The following is a 22072-nucleotide window of genomic DNA, read 5'->3' on the forward strand; positions in this document are numbered from 1 at the left end:
CTGCTGCTTTTTACTGCCCATGAAATTTCACCTTTAAATGAGAGCGACAAGGAGGGAGTGATATTTTTTCTCTCGCGTGGAGGAGTGGGTGTGCGCCTGATACGCAGGCGCCGCGGGCACGAAATCGCAGCGACTGAGCGACGCAGCACTGTCGTCCGTTCCGAACGCACCCTAATATGGTGAACGACAATAATAACACATAACACCGGTTGACAGCTTTACGGACGACCAGACCATCGTCGAAAGACGATTTCGTTGCGGTCCCGTGACTGAAACTTTCCGAATATCCCCGCGACGACGTTGAAGGATACTGGGGGATACCTCGATGAACGCCGCGATGGCGAGGCAGCTGCGAGAGACGCCGGATCCTTCCCCGCGCGCGAGACAGTCGCGTCTCGAGAGCCCGTTGGTGATTCCCGCCAATTCTACACCAGGTGCGTTTCGCTTTCCAAACCTCGTCGCGCCGTGCCCTTTCATCTTGATTTCGCACGACAGTCTCCCGTTTTCTCCGTGTGTGACGTGTTTTGTCGCATATTCAACTCGCGCGAATGTGACCCTCCAAAAATCCACCTAACCTCGAACGTTGGGTTCCCGCGAACCACAACCATCGACTTTCTTGGAATATCTTTTTCTCTCTTTTTTTTTTTTTTAAATCTAGAACCAACTTATTAGACACGTTAACACGCATGCTCCTATCTCGCTTGTTTGACTTGTAATTTACATTTGTATATATTCAGCTCGACGTGTGTTGTTTTGACAATTTGTGAAATATATTTCAGCAACGTATCGTAACATGGATGTGAGCACGCTGCAGAATTGGCTGAACAGGCTGCCCGATGACTGGAGTTCGCCCCAGAGTCCCGATGAGCTTGTCATTCAGAAGAGAGGTCGACGCAGGTCTATAGTATGGTCCCCTGATCTCGATACCTACAAGCGTCGCAGCCTGCTCAGGTATGTGTGCGTTCCATTCGTTAATTCATAAATGCGTTTATAAAAGACGCAATGTACCTTTGTGGAAGATTGACAATCTTTTTTTGGTCGGCAGTTTGAGTTCCAGAGACCGCACCCCGGTTAAAAGTCCATCAACGTCAAATGCAGTATCGAGGGATGCTGCTAGGAAGAGGCTCTCCCTTAACGATACTCGCCAATCCAGTTTTACCACGCTGGAGAATAAGAAAACATCGTTGCCCTCTCGAGTGTCGTTGAACACCACAAATGTGCCGAGAGAGCGGTCCAACGATAATTTGGTGAAGAGTTTGCGTGGTCTCAGTCACGAGCAACTTGTGAAATTGATTATGGAGTTGGTGTACGCGCAGGACAACGGTGCGTTGCGCGAGAACGAGAAGCTTCGCGATGTCCTTTCCAAAAAGATGCCAGTTGCAGATATTCAGCCGTTGTTAGAAAAATTAGTTGTCCTGCGACAAAATATTTATACCAGTCTCATGTTTGTCCCCAATTTGACGGATGATTCCACGTATAGTCGAACTTGCATACATCTGGATATGTTTCAGGTTTGTACAATATCAAGATGTCTCGAATTCATAGACGTATTTGCATCGGATTTTTTCTCATTTTTTTCTCTTTAGTTATAAGAATAATTAATTGTTAAATTGTTGTTGCGTTTTATTTCTCTTCTTATTTCCAAGTTATTAATGATAGCTTTTTTATCCTTCTAATTTGTGACTTGTTTCTTTAGAAAACTTTGATCGATCAAGGAAGAATACTACAAGAATCTCAGCACTGGATTTCACTGATGCGCTACGCATTAGAAGCATGGAGAATCACCAGAGAATTACCAGAGTGGGAGAATCAGGGTTCTCATAACTCTACACGACAATGCTTTAAGAGTCTGTCGCAGTTTTGTACCGAAGCTTTAAGAAGAGGAAATTATGAAACGTCGGCTCTGGAAATTTACATTGAAAGGTACGTGAAATACAGAGCTGTCGACTTTTCTCTTGTTCTCCATTCTTTCTTACAACAAAATTGCAGACAAGACGAAGGAGCCTTGTATATATCAGACTTACGCAGAATTTAGAAAATTGGTAATTTGTAAGCATGAACTATTAATTGATTATTTTCAGTCTCAAAACTATAGCTGCAGAATGCGAAGATTTCCAAATCTGTCTACAGATAGCAAAGGAAGGAAAGTACGAGACTTGAGCCTCCTTTCTACAAAATACCGTGTGCATGACAGTTTTATTTAAATATTTTCTACGTAGGTGCGTTGATAATCAAACTTATTGACATATATTCGTATGCAGGGTGATACATAAGATATAATTAACCAGTGATAGAAATAACCAGTGAATTAACAATGAAGTTGTTGCGGATGATTTTTAAAAAATTTAAAACAAAAGGATTTTTTTTTTGTTTTTAAATAACACTAAATCGAATTATCCTGTATATGCATATATTGACGTAACATATGTATGTTTTATATTTATATATTTATCCAGTCAACGACTGCGCTTACGTATACAGACGCGTGGATAATATATATGAAATTTTATTAATATATATTGTTTACTTTTTGACGCTGGCTGATACAAAACATGTCTTGATATATTCTCTTTAAAACATTTCTATTTTAAACTACCGATAATTTATATTAACCCATGAATAAGAGATTTTTTAAGTTTTCGATAATTGTTACAGTTTTAAAGTACAGAAAACAAGTACAAATTAAATTTTCTAGTGGGAAAGTATTTTATTAAGGGTATATAATAAAGAAGGAAGCGGGTAAAGATTGCTATTCAAGAATTGGTTGATGCTCAATAGAAATCTTTAAGGAAATAATTTTGTTAATTGATAAGATTTGTTGGAATGTAAATAAGAATAACTTGAAATTACATTTTGTCGGGATAACATTTGCATAAATGATATCATAATTTTGTCGTAGAATTGTTCATATATGCATTTTAGCATGTATTTTAGCTTTTTTTTTATATAAATTATTTCTTTCACATAAAACAAATTCACTGAAACAAAGAAGATGTATAATCTGGTTGTATATACTATATAGAATCAAAGGCATGTTTCTATGTTAAGTAACCGAGCACTATTTTACATTGTATTGTACAGCAGTCTTTCTCTATTTATTATAACTTAATATATTTAAGGTATCCGAAATGCATTGTATCGCCGAATATTTTTATATATTGCGAGAGTATTTTTTTACACGACGAATGTAGTTGTAATTAGCGTTACTATGTATTTATAGCGTAATTCTAACGCATTTATTATAAACCGCCTGATAGGGAATGGACTAACGCGAAAATTGTATTTTTTTTTTTTTTATTAAAAACAATTTATTCGTCATAATATATCGTATTTTCTTATATAATATATCCATTATTACTTTTGAAAGGCACATATGTCGCTTGACAAGCAGTCAGAAATCCTCTAAGCGACTCGCATTCGCGTATATGATACACTTGTACTTATCTATTACAAGGGCACAATAGCGATGGTGCTTAGAAAATTCCTGATAGCGGTCTATTCAATCGAGAGACGATCATTACGATCGACGTCTTGTACATGCCCATCATAAGTATTATATGACATTCAGGCATTATCGAAACAGTACGGTTGGGCGTAATCGAGACGTGTCCTCGATATTTCTTTAGTACCCTATTTACGTTTTTCCATATGATTGCACATCGTTTGAAACGCTATCTCGTATCGTTCATCGCGCATATCGGCAAGATTACGTTACGCGTCGTTTAGGAACAGCTTTAAAAAAAAAAGTCGGGAGATTGAAAGCGAAATCCGCGACAATATAAATCAAAATATCCTGCGCAAATAAATGTAACAACAATCTGACCTCATCTAAACTTGAACATTTAGGTGAAGCAAATTAAAGCGAGATAAAACTCGTAAAACCAATGCTCGTGCGTAAAATCACAGAGTGATTCAAAATCAGTAAAAAAAAAAATGGACATACAGCATTTGTGAAATTTCGAAACAATCGTTCTTAAGAAAAATATCGCGCGCGATTACTTTTTTCCAACAACTTATCAAATTCGGACATTCGATATCTTAAAAACTAAGTCTTAAATTGAAATTTTGTACAGGTACAAAAACGAAAGTAAAATACACTTTACATTAAACAACGAGTAATATGCCATAATTTTTTTGCGTATTTAAAACTTAACTTACTACGGGGCAGGGGAAGCCCTTTTTAACAAAAATTATCTCGAAATTTCACAAGAATTAAAGCTAAGCGCGCACTTTTACCAATCCCAGAAAACAATCAAATAAAATTAATTTTTCAAAATAAATCACACAATATCCGAATAATGCACGTTAAAAACATGTCGCTATGAAAACAATTTGATGGTTTACGAGTGAATAAGAGACATGAGACATCTCTCAATTCTTAACTAAACTTTCGAACAGAAAGTTGAGTTGAGAATGTGTAATGCAGCTACAAATTGTGACGAATGCCATAAAATCCGATAGACATCCGGCCAATTGTGCAATCCGTTATTAAAACGTTTGTCCTATGTAAAACGTGAGAAGAGAAAGAGTCATTAAAGAAATGCATTGCCATGTTTTATGTATCGTCAATAATTACGGGTGACGTGTGTCTGCATAATCCGTTCAGCTCGCGAATTTACGGCAAATCGTAGCCGTCCGCCGATTTAAAATCCACGATGACGCAATCTCATTTTATAAACTATAAGAAAAACTGACATACGCTGTAATTAAAATATTACTACACTGTTAAAAAATTGGGTAGATTCCCGCTTCGCGATATCCGTATTCGCTCGGATGGCAATACTATATTAAATAACGCTACTAATGTGCCTATGTATCGTGTTATAACAATTAACGAGATAAAGCTGCAAATCGAATACTGTGGTAATCATCGGATATTCTGCGAGCATTTTTAATCAACCGCTTTCGCTGGCTGCACTCTGGGATATAACTAAAACATAAAATGCAACATTGAGAATGCCTCGCATTGTTAAAATTAGTAAAAATATTTAAAGTGCAAAAAACTATACAGCATTTTATATTATAATAAACTTCCTAATATATTTTGTATATTTTATACCCGAAAATTATCTTTGTACTTATAAAGTATTGTTTATGTTTTACTAATTAAATTTAAAGATGGAATTTATTTTTCCTTCATAAAATTTTGCACTTGAAACTTATTTTTTATATCTAAAATATATTTTAGCATTTAGCAATTTATTTTTTAATATTCATGTAAAGTACTTTTCAAAAATTGTTGATATAATTTATCACAAAATGCATTTTTACAATATTTCGCTAAACTCGGAAAAATGTTGACTTTATTTAATCGATTATGCTTACCCCCAATAAATTTCGAGGTACATAGCCTTCTTTATGTCCGAGTTTGCTCCACCACCATTCTCGTTCATTATCATCCCCCTTCCGAAGTACGACTACGGAGTCGCCGTTCTTCAGCGAGAGTTCGTCAGCGTGTTGCGCCTCATAATCGAAAACCGCGTATACTTGACCGTTATTCATTATCCCCAATTTTTCTTGGACACCTGTGTGTCAGAAAGAACAGATTTTTTTCACAAATGCATCCTTTGTTATTATGACCAAGCTAAAGTTTCGCTCCGATAATACTGACTGTACAAGTACTCCGAACATCCGTCGAATCCTTCCTCGTCCTCTTCGCACTTTTCCGCGGCGGTCTCATGATCCGAAAAGGTGGTCGCGAAAATGCAGGCACCGTGTTCGACCAAGAATCTCACCATGGACAGATTGTTGCAACTGGCGGCGCAGTGTAACGGCGTCCTTCATAACAGATATTAAATTTAGATGCTTATATAGTAGGTTTGAGTTATTTCGAATAAACTAATAATTGGTTTAGGTTTAGAATGATACATGTCGCAATACAAGAATTTTATATTTCCAAATTCTAATCTCTTTTCTCTAATTTTAATAATAAATTCTTTCCGTATCAAGGCTTTAAATAAAAATTCGATCAAGTAAAGTTTAAAATCAAGTGAAGAATACGATATTTTTATCAATCTTCGTTTAGCAAATTCTCTTTTATACAGAAAACAATTTATGCGTTAATTTACCATCCGTCGCTGTCCTGGGCATTGACATCGCAGCCGAATTCTACGAGAAATTTGACGATCTCAAGGTGACCGGCGCATATAGCATTGTGTAAGGCGGTAATGCCTTCGTCGTTGGCGGAGCTCGGATTGGCGACCTCTTTCGCGGTTTTCTTTACGAGCTCGAGTTCTCCCTCGAGACTAGCGTCGAGTAGCAGCGCCAGTGGGTCGAACGACACCCGTCTGGACAGATTGACCTTGCCAGGTCCGCCCCCCGTACTCGACGACTTGAGATTTCCCTTCTTCCTCCTCATTACCTCTGATATCTTGCCTCCGTCTACCTCCGTTTCGCCTCCGATTCCCCCGGTCAATTCCGAGTCAGTCTTCATCTTCGTCGGCTTGTCTTCTATATTGATGACATTCAGAGCGTCAATGATGTCCGCTTCCTCCAGCTTCTCGCCGTCGTCGATATCGTCGCTGATAATGTTTTTGCAATTGTCCGTAGTGTCGATGACTTGCTGTTGATGTTGCTGCTGTTGTTGTTCAGTCTGCATGAGATCCGCCGGGATTTCTGTCTCCGGAAACAGGAAGGCCGGGGGCATCTCAATTCGCCGATTTATCGACACGTGAACATTGGATTTGGCGTATCTCAGCTTCGGTTGCTCCGATATCGGTACTTTCTTCAGCGTCAACGGCCGAGCCTTGATAATCTGATGATTGGCCAGCTGGGTCTCCGTGGGAGATTCAGGCGGTTCCGATGTAGGAATCGGCGGAATATCCTCGTCCTTATCCGACCTACGAGATTTACAAAATCGAATTTAGAAATTAGAAAATTAATAATTACATTGTATCACTGTGTTATCATTATATGGGCGAACTGAGAGCGATAATCATAACTAATTAAATACTTATTTCTAGTTTAGATTAAATATCTAATTGTTAAAGAATTAATTTAAATATTGTGTATTTAGTATTGTCCGACAAAAGAAGATAAAATACAAAATTGTACGCGATAATTGTCGAGAAAAATCGCCCTGACTGAAAACTTACAATTCTCTACCCACTGCGACAAAAGGGAAACCGAAGATAATTTGCAACGCCGAAATCCTATCCAATATTTTATGAATCCTAAATAATTGTGTCGAATCGTCGCTCGGCTGCATACAAATCACAAAGGGCACAAATAAAAACTGCAATTAAATTACACGATTGTGTCTGATCCGGCTGTCGCTCGTCGCGTCAACATCAACCGTTCAATGGACAGGTGTTACTAACAGCCGTGTAATTGAACATCGATTCGCGACTAATCGTGCACGAAATCGTCGCCTGGCAAACGTTAGCACGTTAATCGTGTGTATCACTGGCGTGTACTGATCGGAGAACTCGCGTACACTAAGAGGAGCGCGGGCTCTCACGTCGTCTCCGCGGCACACGAAGCCGCGGTTCTATTTCGGTGTCTATTATTCGAGACAGGCTTCGATTCACTGGCCAAATCGATCGCGAACTAATTAACATTTATAATTAACCCGGTAATCGTTTTGTCATTCCGTAGTCCGAGTCCGCGCGAATTGCCCGATAAATTGTTTGATGATTTCGTAACTCTACGAAGGGTGAAAGAGAGTGTGAAGTGCTTAAACGGATCTAAATTACAATTACGAACAGAGAACCTTTGCATCACATTAAATGATCATACAGATTTTAAAATATTGAAAATATTCGAATAAAATATTTGGGAATAAATCACATTGTATAAGCATTTTTTAATGATATATCATATATTTTAATATTAATATATTAAAATTCTTTTTAATATATTTTTAAAATTGCTTAATTTGTGTATAAGGTTTCTAGATCAAATGATCAATTTAAATTCGGGAAATTAAAAAAAAAAATTTTTTCCCCAAAAACTCCTTTACAGTGAAAACATTTCACTGACAACATCAATGACTAATAAAGAAAAAGTTATTGCAAACAAACACGCAAGATCATAATTCTTAAAGTTTACTATATGATTTCATATCTAATTCTTTCTACACATCAAGACTTTTATTTAAAAATCGTATACGAACCTTGAATTAAGATTTGCATTAGTCATTTTGCACTCGTTGATCCCTTCGGACGACGGCACGTCAATTTTCTCATGATGAGTCAATCTTGGTGGCGGATTCGGTTTGCTCGGTTTCGGCGGCAATGCGGGTTTTGTCTTGTCTTCTAATCGCGGCTCGTTGAAATTCTTCCTCTCGCTGTCGCTGCTCTTCGACACCGGCCTGTCGAATTCGAACGGCCTGTCCGGTGTTTTCGCGGGGATTTCGAACTTGGCGGCCACATGATCGCCCGCATGTTTCGTCGCGGGATTTGGTTCATATTTGGCCGACACCATCTCGAATTTGCTCTGGCCGCTGCTCTCGTACTTGTTCGACTCAGACTTATACTCCGGTTTATACTGACTAGCAGCACTTGAAGGATCGTGCTTGAATGTTGGATTGTGATCGTACTTGTTCGACAATCTTCCTTCGTGCTGTTGCTGCTGTTGCTCGTGTTTGGTATACTGTTGCGAATTCTGACAACCAGGCTCGTATTTAACATTGTGCAGGTGCTGGTCATGTTTCGCCTGACCTCCGATCGGATCGTGCTTGCTGCTTTGTTGTTGAATTTCGTACTTGCCCGTATTCTGATCATACCTAATCTGTTGCTGTTCATGTTTATTGCTGGGCAGTAATGTATGTTCAAACTTATCCTGACTCTTACTTGGTTCGAATTTGGCTTTCTGATTGTTCAATATTTGATCCTGGCTTTGCGCGAGATCGTTAGAACTCAACACCTGCGACGATTGGTTATACTTCTGAGATGAATTGCCGAAGGTCGTCGCGGTGATGGCAGTGCCATGAAGACCGCCGAGATTCGACGAACTCTGAATCTGATAGACGGCCGCCGGAGAAGACGCATGAACGCTCGTCATCTGATTTGGATATTGCTGCTGTTGTTGCTGCTGCTGTTGGGCGGGGTAACCATGCCTGTAATTCGCTTCCTGATTCCCAACGTTGGATTGCAACTGCGTACTTGCCACCGCTAATTGTTGATTATTGCCGATGTAGTTTTGCGCCGCGTTGTTATGTCCGCGACCCAGCAGGCTTAATGTCTGTGGCATAACCGGATGGATCTTGGTTGAGGAGGTCTGATAGATCTGCGACTTGACTGAAAAACTTGGCGCCACGCTCGACACCGGTTTCTGATGACCACCTACGGTCTGCTGCAGATTTCGATGCTGATTTTGCGTCGTTTGCACGATCGACGGAACGGTAACACCGATGAGATTCGACGTTGTCGATGTGCCGCCAATGCCGGTCACGTTGTGTTGCTTCTGTTGGAGATTGCCATTCTGATGCTGTTGCTGCTGCTGCTGCGTCTGCGATTGCTGTTGGTGCTGATGGCTTTGGTGAAGACGAAGATTGTCCGGGCTGAAGCTGTGCGCAGTGTTACAGATGAGATTGTTGCTGTTATTATTGTTGTTGTTATTGTTATTGTAGTTGCAACTCGATTGAATCGTCGTAGGTTGATTGCCGAGATTTTGATTGTGCTGCTGTTGCTGTTGATTGCTTCCTAGTAATTGAGATTGCCCTAAATATTTTATACGCCAATTAGATTCACGTTTAAAATCACGTTTATTTTATTGATAAAATAACAATTTTATGGTATTTGTCATTAATTTGTAAACATTTACTGCAAAATTATCTTTTCAATAAAAAAGGCCTAGTATCTCAAATAATTTTAAAAGTTATAAATAATTATATGGATACGTAATGTTATAAATTTTTAATTGCGAATAAGAGCACTCACCCTGAATGTGCGATTGCGACTGGCTGTGAACGATTTGGTGCCCGTATTGCTGAAAGGTCGGCCGCTGTCCCAACTGGGAGGCGCTCGCCGAGTGTTGTATTTTATTTTTGTTCACGTCGTCTTCTATAGCCTTGAAGTTCATCGTGAACTTGGTGTTGTATGGCAGTGTCTGGTACTTGGGGTCGTTTTTGTTCAGATTGAAATCGTTGTCGTTCGGTATGTGCGAATACGGCTCGATCGCGGCGATGTTGCCGGCCGGTCTCAGTTTACCGCCGTTGTTGAAACCGTCGAGCTTCGTGTCCGGGAATCCTGTGTTGTTAACGCCGCCGCCGCCGTTAGGACCCACCTGATGCGTCAATCGTTGATTCAACGCTCTCTTGCGCTGGAGACGACTCTGGAGTTGAGCTATTCGCGCGTCTATCGACGCCATTTCAGCCTGCCGTTGCGCCAAAGCCTGCCGTTGTTGGGACACCACTTGGTTTTGCTGTTCGTTCATTTTATTGCGATACTGCGTACAAATTGGGGAAATACAGATTCGTATTTTTCTTCGTTGTGATTTTTCCTTCTATCTTATAGTACGCTCGAAATGCGTTACTTATAGATACATGCCAGTATCAAGTTACTATATTATAATTAAAAATCAATTCATTCAAAAAATGAAAGAATTATCTCTGTAGACTCTCTTTTTCTTAGTTTATTACACTATTTTTTGTAAAAAAAAAAAACCGTTCCTATCACATAAAAAAAACGGTAAAATATTATACATAAAACTTTAATGCATCAATAAATTAAATATTTTGTAAAGTCTAAATCTTCAATATAAAGCACAAAGATAATATAACATCTTTATAGAAATCGACAGTTCCTTAGCAAAACTTTCCAAATATATTATTATCATTCCAAATATTAACGTTCTGTACTATCAATCGAAATTTCCGAAGTTAGAGTAAACTGTCTTCAAATTATATAATTAAACGACAAATAACATTCTATTATTTATGCTCTGAAATTTAAGTGGCAAAAAAAATATTTCAAAATAAATTAGAAAAATTATCAGTACATATCTCATCATCTGACAAAAATCGAGAGAAAAATCGGATTTAAATATAATTCAGAATAATGCTGTATCGCCGCTTTCCACATTCTAGAAAGTCGTCCTGTAAATCTATTTTAACTGGCCGGTATTTATAGTCCATTAACGTAGGTTGAAAATGGGACAGACACGGTGACATTCCCATGCGAGCGCTTTCGAAACAAGGCCGATTCTCTCGAGACCGTAATCGATGGCGCGAGCTTACCATAAGCTCCCTCCTGAGTTTCTCCAGTTCAGCGCTGGCCGGGGTGACCAAATGTCCATTGCCGGTAGCACCTGTGAGGCCGCCCCCGATGCTGCCGGCGCTTCCACCACCGGCGGGGGCATTCTGACGACCTCGGAGTTCCTCCAGCTGCCGCGTCAGCTCCTCGACCTTCGCCACGGCCAACGAGAGTTCCTTCTCCTTCTCGTTGAACAGGGCCCTAATGCAGTCCAGATCGGAGGCTACGGACGAAAAAACGGAATAATGAGAAGAGGAATAACGAGAATAATTAAACAAGAACAATGAGAATAACAAGGATAATAAGAGTAAGAAATAACAAGTAATAAGAAAGCGAGAAAGAATTTTGTGAAAGCTGTAATGATGAAAGATCCTTATCGATTTTTATGTGTGAGATCTGAGAATAATATAGTGAATTATTCATTACGTTTGGATTGTCAGTTTGACGTGTAAATACTCTCTCGTCTCTCTTTTCTATATTTTATTTATTTCATAATCAATCTTTATTAAATATATTTATTTTTTGACATGTAAAATTTTTTAAATCTAGGTGATATTGCCGCGAGGTACGTCGTTATGAGATACGTCGGATATTGTTGCAGGAAAATGAGCGAGAATACCCTTTTACGTGGCCTTTGACATTCGATATAATAAATTGGCGCCTCCGGGGTACACACGCTGCGCTCAACACACCAACGGACGTTACGAAAGCATGCGCCAGGGGATGACGTCGTATTAACGGGCGCATTAATCATCGCCCGGGTGACTTATCCGTGAGCGATACACTTTCGTGGATTCCATCGGCTGGTATCTCATCTTAAGCGCCGAGGAGCGCAACGGCGCGGGCGTCTAGTACTTCGGTATCAGATGGATTAGAAAGTTATTATATACGTGCACGATGGACCACTAAACCAACCACATATTGCTACACGGAACTCCGTATTGGCTGTACAGAGCGATCTGCTGTGACCTGGAATTCCATTATCGAATTCTGGATTGGTACCCGGTCTCGACTCCCTAGTCCCTGAGTACTATCTATCTGCCCAGGAACGACATCCTTTATGGTCTTTCATTACTTCTTGGTAATCCCCGTTGTCGAAATTGTCAATGCGATTCTAATTTGTGCGAAACCGATTAATGGATATTTCCAATGCATCCGGCTCAGTAAATCATGTCTTGCAATGATGGGGATATTAATTCAAATATATCATTCATATATATCGTAATTAATTCTTTGAGAATATAATTATCCAAAAAATTGTTCATTGCTATACTTCATAAATAATTGATAGAATGAGATACTTGATAAAACAACTAATTAATAAGAAGGAATATTTAGAAGAAAAATTCATCTCTTCTTAAATTCTTGTCTTTAAATTCGTTTACGTCTTTAGAATTATTGTGCTATTCAGAAGCAGTGAGTAGCACAATCCTTTCCTTTAACATTGTTTCTGCTAACTGTTCCGCAAAATGGAGAATCAATGAAATTTCAAAGTTTACTTTTACTAATTCTCTGACTTTGCTGAGATTTCAAATTGCAAAGAACAGATCGGCTTTTGTATACCGAATAGATGATTTGGCTTTCCTTTTGTGTTATTGTTTGTCGACTACATAGTCCGTTAAGCCATCGGCATGCCGATCGGCATTTTTGCCAATTGGCATAGATCGATCGACACGTGTTCACTTATATGTCAATGAGTTTGGCCGATCGAATGGATGATTAAAGCAATGAAAAGAGAGAGAGAGAGAGAGAGAGAGAGAGAGAGAGATGTGGCGTTATAAGAAAAAAACTCTTAATACGTTTAGTAATAGGCTTGTTAAATCTCATACGATACAAGAGTGTTGTTTCTCAACTCGTGTTAAATTTAACTTGCAGCAATATTATTATACAGATGTAACAAGAGTTTACATTATTTATGTTAAAAAGAGAAAATGCAGAGAAATCGCATCGATTGCATAGAGATGCGATTGCGCAAAAAGTTCAAGTGTGGGCGACTCTGGTGCAGGGCAATTTTGTAAATATTTCGCGCGGGTGTATGAAAGAATCGAAAGTTGATTTTTTCGCGTAATTTGACCTTTATCGTAGTTGAATTTAATTTGAAATCAATTTCGCCAACATCAATTAACTTCAACAGTAGTTCAATTGTCTCTTTATCTCCTTTTGCAGGATCCGAAAAGAGCTAGTAAAACAATTGCACTATATAGTCAAGCTTAATGGATATTGGCAATATTGACGCTAAATTAAACGACGAAACGCGCCTTAAAAGTCTCATCAATTAGAATTGATTGAGGTTTATTGTCTTCTCTACTTCTATTTTTAGAAGAAGACGAAAGAATCGGTTAATCACGTCTTTGATCTGCTCAAATGTATTCGGGCGTTATTTTGTAACACAAAAGGCAATGATATAAGTACAAATCTCCACGAAAAGTAATTAAATAGTTTAGTTTGCCTTTTTATCACTGGAAGCAAAACGAGCGCTAAACAATAAAAGAGAATCAGACATTTAATTGTTGCAGTTTTCTGCCCAACGAAAATAAAACGTTCAACTTTTCTAACGCCCTAAAGAAGAAGCGGTTAAACCAATGTTAGCTTTACAACACGCATTCCGAGAACGAGGGAGAAGCCGGAGAAACGCGATAGAGCTCTCGCATGAAAGCCAATCGTAGCTAGTCTCGCCAACGAAATCAAATGCCTCTCATTATGCATGCCGCCCGCCCCTTCGCGCCACTTGGGATACATATACATAAAGCCCGCGAGGCGAATATATTCGTAAAAGTATCGAAGAAACGCAAAATTCGAACGCTCAACTTGCCGAGAGACGTTCCACGAACTCGTTTTCTCGCGAACGTCACGTTCCGTCGTCAGTCTATTCAAAGACAATTTCGCAGCCACACCAAACGCTCCTTGAGATTCTTTCTTATTCCGGAAACGAGCCTCGCCCACGTTCGACACTCGTCCCAATCCCCTTCCTTACCACAGAATGTCTCGCAATCTTAATTTTAATAACAGATCCTGGTGACTAATCGAATTCTTCTCATTGTCAAGTCAAAAGTCTCGAGGAAGGTCAGCCAAAAGTTATCGCATTTTTTTTTTACACACGCGTGTGATACATCCTTCATTTTCAAATGTCACTGCATTTAGTTTCCTGTTCTCATTTCAGTTTCCTATTCTCATTAAAGTTTCATTAGGTACATAAATGTAATTAAATGAACACCGCATACACTCTGTCTTCATTCTTTATCTCTTGTTTGTGATATAAATGTTTTTTTTTCGCAAATAAATATTTTATATTTTATAACAGAAATAAAAAAGGCAATTTTTTTTTTTAAATACTCAACATATTGACTGTCGAAAAAATATTTGTAATTTTGTGGCTCCAAAAAGATATAGATATTTCTGTTATTTTTTTTTTTAATATAGTCAATTAAAATCTATCAAACAGACGTGCTTATTTCTTGCAAACGGTGCACGTACGAATACACAGGAATACGAATAGGTATACGAATACCGAAGCGTACGCAATATATATCGGCGACACGAGCATTGCGACTGATATAATAAAGCAATTATAAAGAATAAAGAGTGATAAAAGAAGCGAAGCGCGACTAACTGCCTGACGTTTAAAACGTTTCAACGTCTTGTGTTATAATAATGAAATAGTAGTGCATTGCGAAACTGTGAAAAATCAATTTTCAAGCTCGATGTAATTTACAACTCGTTTCACAGTGCGTGTTTAAAGGAACCTTTTTCTTTGTATAAGCTATGCTCCATACAATCGCCTGTCAAAGTATCGACCTTTCGCGGCTGAAGAGCAGTCTATATGCGCGTTTTCCATCGATCGACGGTCCTGCGCGTGCAATCGAAGCGCGTCCGCGTTTTGCACGCGCGAACATGCATATATATTATAGGATAAAGCGACGCGACGCAACGCGCTTACGCGCTAAACAATAGATTCATCCACGTCGCCACGTTGCGTCGCTTAAATGCATGGCACGGCAAATGACATGTCGCGTTGTGTCGTCGCTTTGAAATTTCGCCCGACATTCACTCCGCGATAATATTTAATTTCTTCACGTCAACCCTCCCGCGCACATCAGGCGAATTATATGAAAATGTTATTCCGCGCGTCAAGAGAGAAGAGTACCCCTCGAGAATCCCCGTGGTACACACGAGACATCGGATCGTCTCGATATAGAAAAGAGCGCGTAAAATCGAGATTTTAATGCGCGCCGTTAAATCTTCCATTCAATTTTACAATTTTACGGCCGAGTTGGATTCGAGAGATCGTCGTTAAAAAAAAAATTTAATAACTTCATTTCACAGGCGGAGACTATTAGATGGAAAAAGGTCGCTTCATTTTTCGCGTCTTTAAGATTCTATAATCAACTTCAGAATGACGGCGGAGTTTATGGTACTCGCGAGGTGTGTGGTGCGAAAACTGAATCGAATTTACCGACATCGGTGCGCACATAATGCAACGTCGAACGATGAGAAAATGCGTTATGAAAATGCATATGGACGGACACGCCGCGCCGCGCCGTACGAAACTGTTCCAGAGCAACCGGTATTCCAATAGCTGTCAGGCAGTTTAACCTACGATTTAAAACGTCCAATATATGAGCTTTTCTTTATTCAAAGTGCCAAGGTTATATATTCAGATATTCTTTATTATTTTCACAACTGCTCGACTCGGCGTTATAAATTTTTCAGTCTCAATTCCTCTGCCGTTGGGAATTTCAATTCGCAAAAAAAAAAACTGCAACTGTTAAAAGTGTCCGGTTTCTTTATCCACTTTACGTATCTCTATTTTTAACAAGCAAAACGCACATACATCAAGACGTACATTTTCGCGGAGTATATAGCCGCACTTGTTCGCTTTTCATTTACTACTTTTTGTTATGTTTTTATACTTTACTAAAAATATAATACTTACCCTAGTGTGTACCCCGTTGAATCGGGAAAGCGATTAACGTAAGAATTCTCGTGTTGTATACGGTTTACACCGAACAGATAGACCGTGATGCAACGCTCCTTTCATCGATATATTTAATAAAACAAAACGAATCGACACTGCTACGTGATCGCTTGCGCGTGTGCCGAGTATTGTTTGATATATAAAAAAAACTCCGGCTCTTTCCACAGCGCGTACGGGATTGGGTCATGAAAATTATGGCAAGCCTACATACGCGCGTGTTCCGCTGGGTGTGGTCACACGTGTTGCGTGTCAATATCATGCAACGTACGTGCGCATACAAAGGGTAAATGGGAGCGTCGCGTTTGTTTCGAACGGTGCGCGAATTCCGCGGCGGCGAGGAGAGAGAAAAAAAATAGCTGCTCGGACGATCGGATCTATAGCGTTTTGCACGAACGAAACTCACTCGAACGGATACCGGGCCGGATCGAACAAATCGCAGGCGCAATTAAATAATGCAACAAGATTACCAGATTCGACTGTTCGCGATCGCGATTGTTATTATTGCGATATATAATCGATCGCCGCGCGTCAACGTGTAATTTGTTCAGCGAAATTGATATTTGTTCAAGCGAGGGCAATTGGCGAGAAATCTGCCCGTTCAAGCAGCGCTTCGCTTTTTTTCTCCTCCGTTGGGAAATCGAATCGGTTAATTTTTTTTCTATATAATATTAATATTTACTTTCCTGCAGATATAAGTAGTTGTGTATAGCGCGCTTTCTCGACCCATTCAATTTTGGATGACAAATAGAACAATGGGAGGCCGCTCAGGCCGCATCGATTTTACGCGATTCTATAGGCGAATCACGTACGTTAAGAGAATTAAGAAGTACCTTCCGCTTTATTCCCGCGTGCAATTTCCTTTCGACGTTTCGAATATTTCGGCGCTTGTCCGAGAATGATTTACCGGCCGGTGCGACCGCGGATGAGTTCCGCGCGATTGCATTCTATAAAAGCGTAGCGCCGGAAACGAAACGCGCGGTCGACCCCCGGTCGAATCTTTTCAATTTATTTTCCAGGGATGATTCTCGGCCGTGAATAGCGGGCATACGGACCGTTTTCGAACCATCGGTTTGTATTTGGATTTCATTTATAAACCGGCCAAGTACCCCCGGCTGGAAATATGCTCGATGTCGCCGGCCGTGCCGCACCGAAGATTAATCGCGTTTCTCAATGTGAAGACAGGATAAATCTCCCTTATCACGTTTACCGAAACGAGATGGATTCCCGTCGGCGAGAGATATCGCCGATCTACGAAAATGGATTGGTCGGGACTCGGACGACGGAAGTTAGCGTTTTTATCTTCGCGCGTCCGTTAACTGCAATTTAACATTTCGTTGAAGCATTTCGCATTTTTTGGGAGAAATGATCGTTTTACGCACGTTTCACGAACCGTGATCTCGCAGCAAATTAAGGAATGTCCGATCCAAATAATTTAACTTTTATTCTAAATTTTTCTCCGTATGTGAGAGAATAGAATATACCGAAATTTTATAATGTAATCTCTCAAAATTAAAAATAATTAATTTTAATTTATTTCAATTTATATATTCTTTAGCATTATACGACAATTTCCACGGAAATCCGACAAAAACCCATTGTAATTAAAAAACGTTTTAATATTCCAAATTTTCTTGCACATCTTTTAGATATTTTTTCAGGTTTTCTTGTATATCGAAATTAATATTTTGTTACATGTAAATATTATGAATTTCGTATGAGTTTTGGATGAATTTCGCAACAACTCGGGCGATGAAAAATCCCCGAATGCGGGTAACCCCATTACCCCCGTGCATCGCATAGTAAATTAGTTCGCTGCGTACGAGTCTGCCGGGAAATCCGACAGAGGTGTACGTTAGCGAGAAACTTCCTGCCGGAAGATTTCTTGCCAAATCATTTGAAGTTGTAACAAATTGCAACAAGTTTAGCTACTTATATTGAAACTTTCAAGACCCTGCGAAAGACAATATAAGACGGTCGAACGTCGTGATTAGAAATTGAAGGGAACGAAGGGCGAAGATAAATTGTCGCGACATAAGAGTGCGATAAATCTTACGATTATTACAAAAAGTTTTACGGATTTTTGCGAAAGATTCAAAATGTGCATCATTGACCCAGAAAAAGCATGACTAACGAGTCAAAAATAATATACAGAAAAATAATATATACCCTCATAATTTTTACACTTTCAAAGTTTTTGGTAAAATAAAAAAAACCCTTTTTTAGCAATTCTCTCTCTAATTGCAAATTAAATTGAATCCTTTTAAATTAAAAATTTAATTAAAAATGCTGATTGTTGGCTGTTGTTACGTGCTTTTAAACGAAAACGATGTGTGATAAAATACAGAATAAAATTGCATTTCTAAGTCAATATCGAACGAACTAAATATAAATGGCAAAAATACAAAAGCTAAAATTATTATTATTCATACGGTTAAATATTGCAAAGAGTACATATGCAAAACATCAAATTACATTGTCACATTCGTCAAATTAAATAAAAAAATATCTCTGGATCTTTCAGTCACAGAAATTACATCAATTGTATAGCCATTTAAATGTCAAGCGTCGGAATATTTGAGGGCAATTATTTTTATAAGAGAACTGCTTTTGACGGAGCATTTTCTCCATTGTCCGCCGAGCACACCCACGGCGCAAGCGTTTATTAAAGGACGAAACGCGACAGAGATCTCTGATCGTTACAATTTTTTTCAGTCGCAGGTACAACCGTCGACGCACAACCGACGTTTCTCTGCCATGTCGATTCGTTAGAGAATATCGGTAACGAAGCGTGCGCGCAGTGTGTTTCGCCCCTTCGTTCGGAGTTATTATCGCGGCGGCGTGTCGCATTGCAAACCGCAGCTATCGTTTTCCATTACGCCGTATAGACGTAACGATCTGAACAATGCTCAATTAACAAGGCATGCACACGCGAGCCGTGCCACGCGCGTATAGCTTTTACGAATCGAATCAGAGTGTAGAGCGCGTGATGACACCGATGCATCAATCCACTCTACAAAGGGGGACAGATGCGCGTACAAATTCGTAAGGTTTGAAAGACGAACGTTTGAAAAATTTCGATTTGAAAAACGCATGTGCATAGAAAGGAACGAATTTTTTATTCCATTAAAATTTGTATCTGTCGCGTTAATCCGCGCGCGTCCACTTCTCCCGTAATATCGGAAAAAATTGATGACTATCTAGAAACATGGTTTTCCATTTTATCTTTTTGTGTATACAAAGAGGAACAAGATTTAATTTCCAATCAGTGAGCTCTTCGTCTTTTCCCTCATAATTTTCATTGTTAACTGCTAATTAAATAAATGTCTTAGTACAGATTATCGTTGAAAAGCGACGGACAAAATTATCGTACACGCTACCTTTCGAATAAACGATAACCATCGATCTCATGGTTTTTTTTGTCGTTCGACGATTCGAAAAATGTTCTCTACTTATCATGAAACAATATATTACAAGTAAAAAACGCTCAAATAAATTGACGTAAATTGCTTAGTTCAGAGAACGAGGAAATTTCTATTCTTATCTGGAACATCGTGCAGCTCGGAATATCGAGGGGTTGGGAAATGCGAGAGAGATGTTAATGGACTTACTCAATGTCGCATTGTTGACACGCGACTGGTCCGTCTGCGATCTGAGTAATCGCAGTCGATTCAGCTTGCTCTGTTGCTGGTCCAGCTTGTGCCTCAATCTGGCGAGTCTGTCCTGCTGTGCTGGCTCCTGGAACAGTAAACAGTGCGTGAACGCATTCACTATATAGACAATGCAAATACAGTTAATATCAGTGAATGGCGGTGGATTAGGACGGGAAGGAAATAAAACCTCAGTAACACGATCGCGAACATATTCGTATTTGCAATGTTATTCGTTAAAAATAAAGCCTGAATTCTCTAACGGCGTATATCCATCGATTTTCTGCAGCCTGATTCTTAAATTCGCGTCGATACTTCAGGGGATGAATCTGCGGGTCGAAACAAGCAAAAAAAAAAAAAAACGTTTTCTCATAGTTCTTTATTCGCGAGTTTAATTCGCCATTATCAACTTTGATGGAATCGCGAAACGAGATTACGCGATCCCGGGGAATAGGTTCGCCGGGGACCCATTCCCTCCTCGAGATCGCTCCTCGAGATCAAGGCTGCTCAGTCGTGAAGGTCATTGTAACGGTAACTCCACAAGCATACCATCGATCTCTCCCTCGCTGTGATCGTCGAGGGAGAGGAGAACATAAGAACAAGCGCTCGAATTGTCGCGGGGGTTGACGCATTAAACGCGTGGGAATTCTAGAACGAGTTACCGAACTTCGCAACTCGTGTTATTCTTCGATTCGGAGTTGATGCTCTTTCAATGGCAACTCTCATCGATTGTATGATAAAAATCATTAAATATGACGTTCCAAGTGGTACTTTATCGTAGTTGGCGAAAATGATAAGAGAGACCGAGACTCACCTGTGCGCCTCGAAGCACGGCTAAGCGGGCCTCTTTCTGCTCCAGGAGGCGCCTTTGCTGAGCGATTTCCCGCTGTTGCCTGGCCGCCATGCTTTCAAGCTCGCTGAGCACCAGCACAGCACCACCCCCGCCCACTGCTAACTGAAACAGCGAGATTAAATGCACGTAAGCATACGAAAAGTAAAACGACGACGACGACGAGAAACGCGCGAGCAAGTACGAACGGGCGGACGCGACAGGAGGCGCCGAATCGCCGATTAATATCTCGAATATCGGCTTTCGATCAACGTTCTTTGTTGTTTCTCGGCCTTCCGCGAATGGCTTCCGTAGAACGCATACGGGTAAAAGAATTACGTCTCGTTGTTTACTCAGATGTGTCCAGGAATATTTTTAAAAAATGTTTATCTCGAGCTTGAAATTCAAGACTGTCTTTTTTCTTGTATCAATATTCTACTATTCATCAACAGAATAAAAATTGAAAAAATATATATAAATTTATATATATTAAAATTTTTTCTTTAGTAGAATATTTAATTAGAATAAAAAACTTGAGCTTTTTATCTTAGAAGTTTTTAGAAATCCTTTGTAAGAATAAATCTTACACCTACACATTTCCATGAAAAAAAAAGAGAAATTCGAAGAACTTAAACCGGAAAATCCAAGGATCAAGGGAGAATGGTGAGAATACTATCTATCCTTTACCGAAATTCTGACTTAATTACTGCGAGTAATTAATTACTACGAGCGTCAAAGCAAACGCAAGATAATATCTTCGTTTACTACATGCGACGCGACGGATAGAAACTATCGAGTCTCACTCGTATCATCAAAACTAAGAATCTTTCCGACAAACGAGTCGGTTTGTCCACGTTGATTAAATCATTCATTTACGCGCTCTCTAAATCCTCTCTGCAACATTGGGGAATGGATGTGATACGGGCGCGCGAATTCTCACTGCGTTTCGAGAGAACGCTGGACCCGAGATCGAGCGGTGTGTGCCTCTTTTTGTTTTATCTTCCGTATATCACCATCTAGAGAGAGCCGGCCGCGGCGCGGCGCGGCGCGCCCGATACCAGGTATAATCCCAAGGTCGGCGTGCGGCCCTTCGAATTCCACCGTGACAAGGACTCCGTGTAACCTTCGTACGTCAATGAAAGTGCGCCCGACGACGGACGGCAGAGGACGGGTGCAAAATGAACGCGACGCGCACCGAGCGAGCAAGCGCGATGAAAATATCGCGGTTTCCCGCGACTATGGCTGTCCCCGCGGAGGCGAACCGATCGCAAAGGGTCGGGGATTTGCTCTCGTTTCTTGATTTCGTTCCACTTCGCGACCGAGATAAAATGCATTCTTGCGGAAATACGCTTGCGCTTGTACATTTACCCTTTTATTGCGTGTTTCTTATTGCGTTTTTACATCCGCCGAGATGCAGAAGTATAAA

The 22072-nt window shown here is 39.9% G+C and overlaps 2 protein-coding genes across 6 annotated transcripts in view; one reads left to right on the forward strand and one right to left on the reverse strand.

Moving 5' to 3' along the window:
* Nucleotides 1–151: 151 nt before the first annotated feature.
* LOC143904070 (uncharacterized) lies at nt 152–3294 on the forward strand. The gene is made up of 5 exons (XM_077418319.1): nt 152–434; nt 780–951; nt 1046–1511; nt 1697–1923; nt 2082–3294. The coding sequence occupies exons 1-5, from the start codon at nt 326–328 to the stop codon at nt 2158–2160; spliced, it is 1053 nt and encodes a 350-aa protein (XP_077274445.1). The 5' UTR covers nt 152–325; the 3' UTR covers nt 2161–3294.
* Nucleotides 2916–22072, reverse strand: part of LOC143904068 (uncharacterized) — a 56327-nt gene continuing 37170 nt past the window's right edge. For 4 of the 5 annotated variants that reach the window (XM_077418315.1, XM_077418314.1, XM_077418311.1 and 1 more), the window contains 9 exons: nt 20632–20772; nt 19779–19905; nt 11180–11418; nt 9882–10389; nt 8114–9662; nt 6069–6839; nt 5612–5778; nt 5326–5525; nt 2916–4930 (listed from right to left, as the gene is read on the reverse strand). In XM_077418315.1, the coding sequence (XP_077274441.1) occupies nt 4892–4930; nt 5326–5525; nt 5612–5778; nt 6069–6839; nt 8114–9662; nt 9882–10389; nt 11180–11418; nt 19779–19905; nt 20632–20772 (3741 nt within the window). In that variant the 3' untranslated portion in view covers nt 2916–4891. The remainder of the gene's footprint in view (nt 4931–5325; nt 5526–5611; nt 5779–6068; nt 6840–8113; nt 9663–9881; nt 10390–11179; nt 11419–19778; nt 19906–20631; nt 20773–22072) is intronic. The other variant, XM_077418313.1, reaches the window with a different exon arrangement.

This window comes from Temnothorax americanus, unplaced genomic scaffold, assembly GCF_048541705.1.
Source record: "Temnothorax americanus isolate GAGA-0224 unplaced genomic scaffold, ASM4854170v1 Scaffold5, whole genome shotgun sequence".
NCBI lineage: Eukaryota > Metazoa > Arthropoda > Insecta > Hymenoptera > Formicidae > Temnothorax > Temnothorax americanus.

What these genes read in the sequence shown, in the direction of transcription:
- LOC143904070 (XM_077418319.1), top strand. Translation starts at nt 326, where the DNA reads ATGAACGCCGCGATGGCGAGGCAGCTGCGAGAGACGCCGGATCCTTCC. An exon ending in TCCCGCCAATTCTACACCAG is followed by an intron (nt 435 to 779) that starts GTGCGTTTCGCT and finishes AATATATTTCAG; the next exon opens with CAACGTATCGTAACATGGAT. An exon ending in TACATCTGGATATGTTTCAG is followed by an intron (nt 1,512 to 1,696) that starts GTTTGTACAATA and finishes TTGTTTCTTTAG; the next exon opens with AAAACTTTGATCGATCAAGG.